At 38.7% G+C, this 12154-nt stretch overlaps 1 protein-coding gene across 4 annotated transcripts in view; it reads right to left on the bottom strand.

The window, feature by feature from the left end:
• Positions 1–44: 44 nt before the first annotated feature.
• TTLL5 (Tubulin tyrosine ligase-like 5) overlaps positions 45–12154 on the bottom strand; it is a 36067-nt gene continuing 23957 nt past the window's right edge. For 3 of the 4 annotated variants that reach the window (XM_069125614.1, XM_069125616.1, XM_069125615.1), the window contains 11 exons: positions 6474–6580; positions 5776–5989; positions 5257–5513; positions 4980–5179; positions 4673–4902; positions 4399–4594; positions 4154–4319; positions 3937–4077; positions 3699–3849; positions 3466–3632; positions 45–3375 (listed from right to left, as the gene is read on the bottom strand). In XM_069125614.1, the coding sequence (XP_068981715.1) occupies positions 3153–3375; positions 3466–3632; positions 3699–3849; positions 3937–4077; positions 4154–4319; positions 4399–4594; positions 4673–4902; positions 4980–5179; positions 5257–5513; positions 5776–5989; positions 6474–6580 (2052 nt within the window). In that variant the 3' untranslated portion in view covers positions 45–3152. The remainder of the gene's footprint in view (positions 3376–3465; positions 3633–3698; positions 3850–3936; positions 4078–4153; positions 4320–4398; positions 4595–4672; positions 4903–4979; positions 5180–5256; positions 5514–5775; positions 5990–6473; positions 6581–12154) is intronic. The other variant, XM_069125617.1, reaches the window with a different exon arrangement.

Below are 12154 nucleotides of genomic sequence, written 5' to 3'. Positions count from 1 at the left end.
TTATTTATATTCGGTGATTATAATAAAATAGTTGTACATAGCGATTGTTTTCTTACAATATTTTATTTATAGTAAATGCAGTAAGCTGACTAGTAAATTTTACAAATCACAGGTAGGAAGGGAGTGTTGCATACGCAACACGGAGGTATGTAATAACAATTTCCTTTTTTATATATACATCTGCTAATTTCACCGTTCCCGACGACTTTTACTATTGTTTAAATTCAACATTCCTCTTTAATTAAAGTTTACAAGTAATTACGCGCTGAACATTTTAATAAACTTACTGCATAAGATTCAAAGACAAATTTCATTAATTGGAAAGAAAAAATTTTTGATATTTTACGCATGAATTAATATCTATATCTTCTTCAAAAACTTTTCAGTCACGCACTGTATTACAACATAATAAATATTTCGCATATACGAATACAGAAGGCATTTGGCATAACAGATTGTGAACATTTAAGTACAAGAACGATACGTTAAGTATATGTATATATTTGCTAATATATCAATAAGCTTCCTAACATTTCGTGCCTTCCCTCGATCTGTGTAAATGTAAACTTCGATATACTCTCCGTTTGCTAAGATTGTATACTTATCGCTAGCCGCTTTACGAAATCAAGAAACATTTAAAACATACATGAACACTATAAAGTTATTTTTTTCATGTTTTTTCATTCAAACAATCGTGACTAATATTAATCTTAAAAAATAAGTGAAATTGTTGTGCATTTTTTATTTTACACGACTGATGTTTCAAACACATAAAGCACGTCTATTTAAATAAAACTGCTGACAATATAAAAAATACATTACGATTGTAAAGAAAAGATATGTTTACAAAATAATGGCAGTACGTACCACTTCTTGTGTGATAATCTTGACTTACGACATCAATGTTTTATACATTTAGGATGGACGCAAATAACGGACATTGAACCGATATGCTAGAGTATTTCTTTTTGCAAAACATTCCGCTTATATTATGACACAAGATGTAGATATAAATTCGGGCAATGAAACGTGATGTGTGGCGTGTATATAAAAAAATAATATTGTATGAATTAAAAAATAATGTCTCTTCAGTTGATATAAATACATATATTAATTGATCGAATTAACAATAGATATCTATACGAAATATTTCTACTAAACTTATGCAAATAACACATACGTTACACTATAAATGAAAGTTAATACGAAAAGTGTGAAATTCAACGGGACAAAACGAAATGAACATGGTCAACACGCATTTAGAACCACATTTTTAAGCCTACTCGTTGTATGTTTAGGTGGATGCGTTAAACTTCAAAACATAAACTGATAACGTATCTTTTAACTGATTATAACGTGTCAGGCTACGAATACAATTATGCAATAACAATATTCTTTGCTGCTACAATGAACAATAGCTTTCTTTGTGCTTAGTAAGGGATAACATTAAGACTCTCCCATGTGAGATCAACCCACTGCGATAACATGTTATACATAACATTGAATGCCATTGAGTTAAAGATACTGCGCTCAACTGATACTTATGCCGTCATATGCGATTATATCACAGCAAATGAGTTGAATATATGTGTACCAGGATTTCCTATTTCGATTTAATAACACAACTGGAAAAATACAATTTTGTTCCATTTCTTTTTTCGCGTGCAATGGTATAAAGCTTGTAAAATGCAAATGACATTACATTTCTTGGAAGAATAAGCTGTAAATCCTTGTTTAAATACTGACGGCATTATATGGATGGATAAGACCTATACGATTTTAATCTAATGGATTGGTACCTGCCAATCGTGTCGTCAAACATTTCCCATTTTTCATTTAGTAACCACAATCATGAAAGCTGTGGTACATGTCTCTTTCAAACTGAATGCATGTAACTTAATATTATCAGGCATATTACCGAGTCACGACTAAAAACCATTGTACAATTAGGTGTATACTGTACATATACATGTATACTGTATATGTACTATTTCTATACAAATATGTTCTGTATCTTATAACGAGCCTAGTTTTAATTTATTAATCATTTATTCTTATTGCACTTTGAAAAATTGATCTCGAAAAAATTCTTAAACCGATTTTCTTTCCTAAGCTATATACTCGCAAAAATTCAATTCGTTGAATGTTTGTATGTAATTTTTTTAACTACTATATTTTACGTCTATCTCTAGATCTTTTATGGACGAATTTAGACTGTTGAACAAAATGCTAAATAAGATTACAATGAAAAACACATGCTAATTTTTTATGTGTCTGCCTTCAACTTGGCTAGACGGAAGGAGGCATCTAATATAAACTGATACAAATGAATATGTTTATTTTAATTGAACAAATATATAATGTAGATAGGAACATCTTTGATAAAATTGTTAAGAATGATAGTTAATTATTAAGATACCGTCTAAATTTCTGGTAAAAGATATATATTTTAATTAAATGAAATTAAGTGTTAAATGGATCTGTATAAAATTATATATTCGAATGATTAATACATAATGGTAAAATAAGTATGTCAAATTGAATATTTTTGTAGAAGTTGTAAAAGCTTCTTCACGATCAATAATTTTGAGAAGTGAACATTAATTGCCTGTTACGTAGGCCGATAACGTGAACGTCCTTAAAATTTATTAATTGAATTATTTATTCTTTAAAGTTCCTGTTATATCTTAAAACGATTCAATTTTAATTGGCCACATGTTTTACACCATGAAACTCGCAAAACCTAAATCCGTGAGCGTTTCCTTTATTTTAAGATCATTCCCTATCTAGCTTCGAATCTTTGATGCTAAAGACTAGTTTTAAGGTAAAATTGTTATGTAAGAATATGAACTCGATTAAAGAGACCAAGAAAACTCCTTTAAGAAGGTTCGGGATATTATTCGTTGAAACTATCGTATAACGGACTTTTTCTTTTTTCTACTTTATAATTGATAAGCGAATATTAAAGCACTTTTCAAGCGTACCCAAAATATTAGTTTTATGATGATTTTCTGTGCTATATTTATATGGGAAACGTTAAGATTATATATACGTGGATGATTGTCCACTTGTACTGGGAAGTCCTAGAGCAGCCGTACATAGTACTTTTAACGAACAGACGTATCTATAACAAATATTCACACATTGTACAGCTAGGTACGCGCAGCTTTTATAGGCCTAGTAATTGATGACTGATTACATTTGCATTGTTCGCTGGTTGCAGCGTTAGAATATACGCGAGACGTAATGTGGGGCAAAGAACCCAATAAATTAGGACCAGGTAGACTTCCTGCGAAACCGCTTCTTCCCAAAAAACTGTGAGCGCATTTGTATAGCCTCGTTTGTAGAATTAATATATCATCGAGATCTTGTTCACTATTTAATAATTAGATTGCACATTAGACAGTATCGCATATTAATAATTAACGATATAAATGAAATAAAAGAAACTAACTACGAACTTACCTTGCCGCGACTAAAAACTTTTGGAAAAGTCGATTCGGGACAGTACGTGGACGGTCAACTGTATCCGCGTAAAGATCTGTCTCTCGATTGTATAAATGTAAAAAGTCTGAGAGTTGTTTAGCCGTGACAGCAGCACGATCTTTATCACTCAATTTACTACTTGGTAACTATATAGAGAGAAGTAATTGAATTATAATATATAAAATTCCAAGCAATATACTTACACGACGTACCGTAAAAAAGAATGGGGTCCTTAAATTACTAGCCGACTGTTGAAGAAATTTCATCACAAGATCGCAGCATGTTGGATCCGCATTAGGCTGTGATATTTTACGTAATATATGTCCTAAGTATAAACCGAAGGCCTTTCTAGCTTCTCCAGGACTGAAAAATTTCGTTAATTATGTAATACATTATGAATTTGTAAATTCTACGATATCGATCATATAACTTGATGATCATATAGCCAACCTAAGTTTATTTCCTTCGTGCATAGATTGCACCACCTGGCTCTTATACTTATGTTTATCTATATCGATATTCTCTTTACTACTACCACGATCTAAGCTTTGTTTGTGCCCTTTTACCAAAGCTCTCTCATATCTTTCGTATCTGTAATGTATATATGAATTGTATATTATTATTCGACGATGGGTTTTTGAATTTTTTATTATTTTCACAAAAGTACCTAGACAATCTGTCCAATGTAACCTCGGGAATGATAAAGTCAGTAGTACGACTAGCCGCGGGAAATAATTGCTCGTGTAACATTAAATTATGATTCGTATTAAGTTGATGTGGAGGTCTGCCAGGACCTAGAGGGTCCGAAGCTATTGGTATGCCCGTGGTTGGATCTGAAAGTACAAAATAATATTCAATAAATTAATATTAATTAAAATAAAACTCGTAAAAATATTGCTTTCAAATATTTACCTAAATATTGTGAGTACATTTCCCACGATTTTGGACTAGGAAATATACGGACGAATCCTCCTCGTCGATCGAATTGAGCTTTCGCCGATGCTACTATTCGTTGCTGTTCGGGTGTTAATCCTGATTTATTGATACTGCTTTTACTGCCGTTCTTTTTTCTTTGTGATAATGTTTCGGCTGAATGTACTCTCCTACACTATAACCAAATAAAATCTTCGATCGATGACTCATAACACTCGAATATTCAGTCAAGAACTCACGATATAGTACTTACGTTAACTATTCTTTTAGTAGATGTTACTGTGGATCGGTTCAGGTGCGTGCTTTGCGGTCGTAACATTGGATCGATCGCAGGTATACCAACCAGAGTAAGTAAATCGGCTATCAAAGCCGATTTCAATCTAACATCGAGCGGGGAATCGCATCCCAATGATGGCGTCAAATTCACTTCCAATAACCATGGTTTCAACGTGTCATCAATTAAAATATCAAATCCAAATAGTTCTAGAACAGCAATAAACAATATGTATTAGAATGTCCTAGTCTATATCCTATTTTATATTCGACGAAATAATAATTACCGAAACAAGCTTCCGGATGTTTGACAAATTGCTTGACTCCGCTGACGATTCCAGAGGCAGTCGCAAGAATCGATTTTATGATAATATCCTCTATGCGTTGCATCAGCAATTCCGTGTCTTGTCCCATTGAACGTAGATGTCTGAGTAACGCCGACAAAGTCCACTTATGGCCTACATCCTCCGCATCTGGATCTTCGCTCCTACAAGACAATTTAGAATAACGGAGTAATTCTCGTTCAGGCGGGACGTCTACAGTGGTGAAAACGGTTCTGCTTACTTTACGTAATCCACGTGGAATTTGTTGATGCTATAGTTGCACAAATGCATGCAGGGGTTCCAGATATACTGGTTGCCACCGTCGTACTTCACCGTGGCGAATCTCACTAAGCCCTCCTCGTACAGGTAGATCAACAGTGGATCGTAATTCGTCACGGCTACGTACAGCCGTAAGTCACATTTGTGCCCGTCGACTAGAAGCGGATTATTTATGTACTGTGCAACGATCACAGATTCGTCCGTAAGAATCTTTTCAGGCTGCAAGTACAGAACGTGCACGAAAATCAATTCTTACATATATACGTATGTAGACAATATATTATACATGGTAAATATACGGAAAGAAAGGTAACTACGCCTTTATTCTCAAAGTTGATTCTACCATGAAATAGAGTACGTAATAACGCTTGGTAATAGGAGCCTTCTTATCACAATATTTTAAGTACGACGGTGTGCGAAAACAAGCATGCGGGTGCAGGCCACGTTATCTATATTCATAGCTAGAAATTATGATGCTCACACTGTTAACAATATAAATGCCACGTCCGCGGGAACTGGCTTTTGGTTTGACAATCCAGGGCCCGCGGTACCTGAAATGCGCTGTAAGTAATTCCCTCGATTCGCTAGGCAGCAGAAACGTTTGCGGTATAAAGTCCAGATTCCGTAGACCCTTGCTGCGTTGCATCGCTTCTATGTTCTTGTACAGTCGATCCTTGCGGGTTATCTCGTACGACCTACGACAGAGATTTAAAAAATTGATTTAATTCGTACAGCTAAACAGCTAATCGTAACGGCTAATAAGGAAGCAGCTCTACTCTGCAATTTAATAATTTGTATAAACCAAATGAATCGACTCAAGCTCTATGAAAATCAAATCGCTTTGTGAAACGCTATGCTATAAATTCATAGTCAACTAACATTCCTAGCGACAAATTTTTGCATTTTTGAGTATGAAACCTATACCTTTTCTTCTTTTCCAATAAATACAGTTTAAATATTGGATAAAATATTATGCTTCCTTATTGCTGCACATCCTCCGATTCTTTTTGATCGACGATGCAGTTATTATTTTCAGCAACGCATCCCATGATAAATATACAATGTGTTTCTTTATTCTCGACAAAGCTTGATTTATTCCCTCGAGTGATCCACAACTGCTCGAGTTCCCTGGAGCTGTGTGTTTATTTTCCCGCCCAAACGCCCATCAGTTTTACATACCTTGGGAAATGGTTCACTTTCTGGTGGGGCATTAAATTCCGTAAAATGTCCGGCTTCGGGTGATTCCCCATCCACAGAATGTTAAAATCCATCTCGTTCATGGGAACCTGGAAAAACGTATACCGACGAACACTTTAGTCTGCGCCTTTTATGACGATCATTTTTATTTTCCCCTATTTTACGATCCTATGTACGAGAAACACCACCGGAAACGAATGGCAAAACTTCTGTCTTCTGTTTCGTAAACACTTCTCGAATTGAATTTAACGAAACGTGGAAGCATTTCCTACGATCACGCTGGCATTTTTAATATTCGTTCCGCATTGTCATTCGCGCGTATTCTCATCGTCGACCTTGCGGTCACTTTTCGTAGGGACAATATGCGTGTATCTACGTGGATAAAATACTAATTATCATGGTGTACATGACGACGTGATAAGAGCGAGTCACGGTTACGGTAGCATTCGAGAGACCATGGTCTTTGTTATAATCGTACTTTCGTTTTCATTTTTTACTCGGCTCATTTTTATTCATTTTTACTCACTCGAGATGGATGCGATTAACATGTCCATCTACGGACGATATAAAAGTAACTGAAAAGAACGAATTAAGAGTCTTTCTGCCAGGAAGAGGTGATTTGTCGATATAAGATAGGAAAGAACAGAAAAAGAAGAAGGAAAGGAAAACACAAAAGTAACAATTTTAACATTACTACAGCTATTAGTTCTTTAGTTTATGAAACGAACCGTATTATGTAAATTATCCTGGCATGATTCATCTAGTTAAAGAGAAGATGATAGACACCCAAGACAATTTAACCAGTTTGCTATTTAGTTTACGAATTTCCGAAGTTTATTCTAAGCGATAGGACATCGACGAGATAAAAATGCTATTGTTCCTAAATATCAGCGATATTCGTTTTTCACGGCTGTAAATCCACATGTGAATACCCAAATGAGTCACCGGTGTTTTCCATGTTGTAGCTGGAAATTTTACCCTGTCGAATCGCGTCTCTAAATTTTAATCATTCTCCAAATAATGAGTCAATCGAGTGGAATATTCCTCAACGATAATCGTCGTGATCTTTCGACGCGGCAAACGATCGAACAACTTCCTGGTCTTTCCGGGACAATTGCGTCGCATCGTGTGAAAACGGGTAAATTAAACGTACACGCGTCGGGACGACAACCTGTCCGAATTGGAGCAGTGCCTAGACTTTTTACGGCAGTAATTCATGCAAATAAGTGGAATCTCAGCGGCAGCCTTGCGCATTACCATCGTGACTTGGCAATGGCGGTTAATGGGATGACTTCCTTTTAAAACGGTCAGGTATACACACATATAGGGTGTATCATTGATTTTCACGTAGTAGAAAGTTTCGCACCGGTATTCGCACAGTCTATGTGCAATGTCATGGCGCCACGCTCATTTGCGTATGATGACCTAAGCTCAATAAGAAACATCGACGATCGCGAACACGTGATCTAACGCGAATGTAGATCATATCAATTGACTCTAATGAAGATCGACCTCATCGTAATTCGATACCATCCTCTTCGAGTCGTTCTCTAACCGCGAGCCCGGGTTCCAATAAAGTTTGACGCAATCGTTACTGCCATAAAATCCTCAGCCGCGCCAATCCCTCCACCGTTTGCCAATCGTCGACGCAATGAAAAAAGGTAAAACGTTTGACGCGCCACTCGTGTAAAACGTAAGGCTATATAGGTCATTGCGGACGCGCGTTCTGACGAATTCAATACGCCCGAGCAATCGGACATTCTTACAAGCGTATGCATCGATCATCGGACGTATCACACGTTATAACGTACATCCACCGTAACCGTAGTCTAATACTAAGGGCGCAGCTGCTCCAGATTTAGCGATACACAAGGATCGAGCAAGAGATAAGAGGATAAGACGATCATTAATTATATTCGCACGATTCCAAGTTAGGTCACGGATACAGACACAAATTACAAAGTCCGCTAGGAAGAATACAAAGAAGGGTTTGGATAGACTTCCCTATAGACTACGTGACCATAGTCACGTCGGTCAGACTCATTGACTTTTCATTTATCCACGTTGTCTCTACGTCTTTACTCTTTTATCGCGGTATAATGAATTTGCTTTCGCATTACGAACGCAGAGGAAATAGGATCGTTAAGCGATCGAAACACTCTGCATGCGAGGCATTGCACGGTGAATCCTCTCCTCTCGCGATATGTGATGTTTGAAACGCGACACCAAAAATACATCGTCGAACTTGAGTTAAACGCTCGATGCCGATGAACCCTATAACGTTTCGCGAACAAAGCCACTGGGACTTTTATAAAGACCGCAGCTCACCGGTGTATCCTTCGGTGAACGAAAAAGTCGCTGTCGAATGGAAACGTGTGCGGTGTGCCTAGCAAAGGAAACGACCAGCCAGGAACAAACTCGAGACGTTCAACGCGAATGGTACCTCTCAAGGACCGTATTCTCCTCTCGATTCGAAGGTCTCTGTCCCCAGTCACCGAGAGAGTCTCGGTTTCAATAACGTCCATTCCGATTGATGTCGAGGATCTATCGGAAGGAACCGTCGACTTGTAAGGCGATCGTGAGCAATGCGGAAATTTAGGAACTCCATCGGTCAGGGACGTGGTGGTATACGTTGTATACGTCTTCTACGAGTCGTCGGGAGGTGGACATTGAGGACCGGTTAGTTTTACAGTCACGGACCTTCCGAGGCGACGCGTGACCCTCAAACCTTATCCCACCAGATCCGCCCGTGTCCTCACCTGTTGTCCGCCATAATCGCTGCACGAATATACCCGACGATGAAATATACCGAGAGCCCAGGGATCATTATACTACCGTCTCATCGCCGCCGTTTATGATTCTCGTGAACCGTTCTCCGCTTCCCTCTGGTTCCTTTTTTTTTCCTCTTTTCATCTTCTCGCATCTCTTCGACATTGTTTCCCCTCGTTGCCGGCCTCGAGGCTATCCTGTTTTTAGGCCCCGACCAGGCCAGGCCTAGACGACAATTTTAGAATTGTCGGTCGACACGTTGATGGGCTTCGGCTTCGCGAACTTGAAACGTCGAACGAGCAGATTGGCAAATTGATTTGCATCGAGAAAATAACGCAGATATATTAGAACGGTACGACGATAATAGAGCTCTGATGCGGTGCAACCTTCTTTATACCGATGGTACTCGACTTCGAGTACGCGAATTCGTAGCCGAGTTCCAATTACTCTGAAACGAGACTTTGAGCGTAAATTCAGTTATACGACGAAATTGTTTTTGTTGATGGTGATCTAGAAACAACCGCGCAACTTCAACTTTTTCAACGTCAGCTTCTATTATCCGAACTATGCAGCAAGAAGAACCGGAGGAGATAGTTGGAGAAGCTCTATGTATCATCGAAATTACTCGGCTATCTCAACCGATTTGTTCTGTATCTGTTGTAATAAATACTCTACATCTAATCGTACGAAATTAGTCAAGTTATCGTACCGATGACTAACACGTATAATTCCTACTGGCAACGATTCGAAGCGAGAGTGGCACGAGTCGAGAGCAACATTCTTCGCTCCTGACTTTGCTCGTTTTTTTGCTGCCTCGTCATCAAGAGAATCTTGAGTGGCCCGATGGCGATCTGCGTCGCGGGATCCCCTGTTGACGAGTGTCGCAATCACGCGAGAAAAATGAGGTCCATGGACTACAAGGCGAAATGTAATTGGCCCAGGGAAAAATTCAGTCGATTCGCCATACGGAAACACTTTGTGACGTCGACGTGGAGAGCGTTTAAACCGCCGCGTCAGGCGTTTAAGGAGACGTTAATTAGAACGAAGCGACGAAGAGACGAGCGAGCTCGTTGTAGACACCGTTGCGTCGTCTTTCATCCTGTCTTCCTCCTTTTTCTCTAACTGCTCCCGAAGCGTGCGAGGTTTGCTTTCACCTCGTATCGATCGGCCACGATCCCTCGTAATTGCTCGAGAACCACGAACGCGACACCGTAAACTACTCCGGTTTTACGGCGCGGATCTTTTCGGATCAGCGAATCGATCATTACGGAGTGGAGAGAAGACGAGCGCATCGGTGAAATTAACGCGAGAATCGCCAAATTTGGCAAAAAGGCTAGAGAAATTGAACGAATTTCTAACGTTTCTTCGAATCAAATTTTCTTTAAAGAACACGCGTTTTCTTACGATCTTCTACGAATGCGTAAACACTCGTAGTTTACTTATAATTTTCTGTGACGAGTCTGAATAAAATATATTTGCCAATTATAATTGTCGATAGTTCTAGTGTCAGACTAGAGCTCGATTCTAATATCGAAGGGATTTTGAGATAAAGAAAGCCGTGTTTACGCCTTAAATAGATGTCATTGATGTTGATTTACGAGTTCGTAGACGATGACTAATCAATGGCTACGACGTTAACATCGAAGGTGAGAATCATCTGAAAGATTCTATTAAACCGATCGACCAAAGGTATTGAAACAGAAGATGGGACGAACGTGTGCAATAAGAAGGCAACATTCGGTCGCGCTTTACCTCGTCGCATTAACGTGTCGCTTTTACGTGAGCCACATATTGCGTTACCGATCAAGGATAACGAGCTTATACGTAGTACGAGGGGAGAGAGAGAGAGAGAGAGAGAGAGAGAGAGAGAGAGAGAGACGGGGCGTTGGAATTATTGTCTCTTCTCGTCTTTCTCATTTCCATTTGAAAGAATCGTACAATGTAAACGCTTTATTGGAAGATCGAGAAAAACTGATTAGGATTTCCCAGCCTCGGTCCGCTGCTTCGCTCCTGGAGAATCAGGTACCTAAGTAAATTCAGGGGAATAACAGAGCGTAGAGAACGCAAAGAGACACGAGAAACTTCGGTCCCTTCGAGAATGTAAACAGACGAAAATAGAGTGGAAGCTCGCGAGGGCCAGAAAGACCTCGCTGCCAAATCCCGAAATAGTCGAATAATTCTCGAGCTTTTGAGCCCTGGTATATCGAGATGCCCTATAACCTCGATATACCAAAAATATTTCAATGGCACCTGAGTTTTCCAGACCAGAATAATACTCAGTCGACGATGGTCCTCAGATTCACGAGGTACCACTGACCTCGTTCTTTTCAGCTTCGAGATAAATTTTTAAGATAAACTTTTGTTCCATTCGGTTAACGTAGTTTCAAAGAGTTTAACATTTGGTTTTCAACGCTTCAAATGTAAATAACTTCTCTCTTTGCGTAATCTATACGGTGAAGCTAACAAAGTTGCAGTATCATGTATTCGGTATCATTGTCTCGGTATCATTGCGAAGAAAATGTTTCGAGGCACACGTATTGCAGCTGATAAGCAATTGATCCAGATCGATTCAATTACGAGACGATGTTCTGGAGCTTCGGTGACATGAACACGCGTGTAATGCTTTGAGAGGAGCGTACGGGACGAGACCGCCCGATGACCCCGCAACGCAGAGGCGAATGACTGACAATTAACGCGCTTTCCAACCGCCAACTATGAATCGTTAATCACTACGAATTCGTAAACTATCAACTCTCTTCTCTATCTATAAATAGAGATCAAACGCTTAGAGAAACCTTCTATTACCATATTACGAATAACGTACGAAATATTTCGAAATTCCAAATTTCACCGATATAGTCACGATAATCGTATTTCATAACGGTGCTAACGAA

The sequence above is a fragment of the Bombus flavifrons genome, chromosome 13 (genome assembly GCF_040668555.2).
Source record: "Bombus flavifrons isolate JBK064 chromosome 13, iyBomFlav1_principal, whole genome shotgun sequence".
In the NCBI taxonomy this organism is placed as follows: Eukaryota; Metazoa; Arthropoda; class Insecta; order Hymenoptera; family Apidae; genus Bombus; species Bombus flavifrons.
Note: the sequence above shows the minus strand (reverse complement) of the source record. Positions and strands in the feature narration are given on the sequence as shown.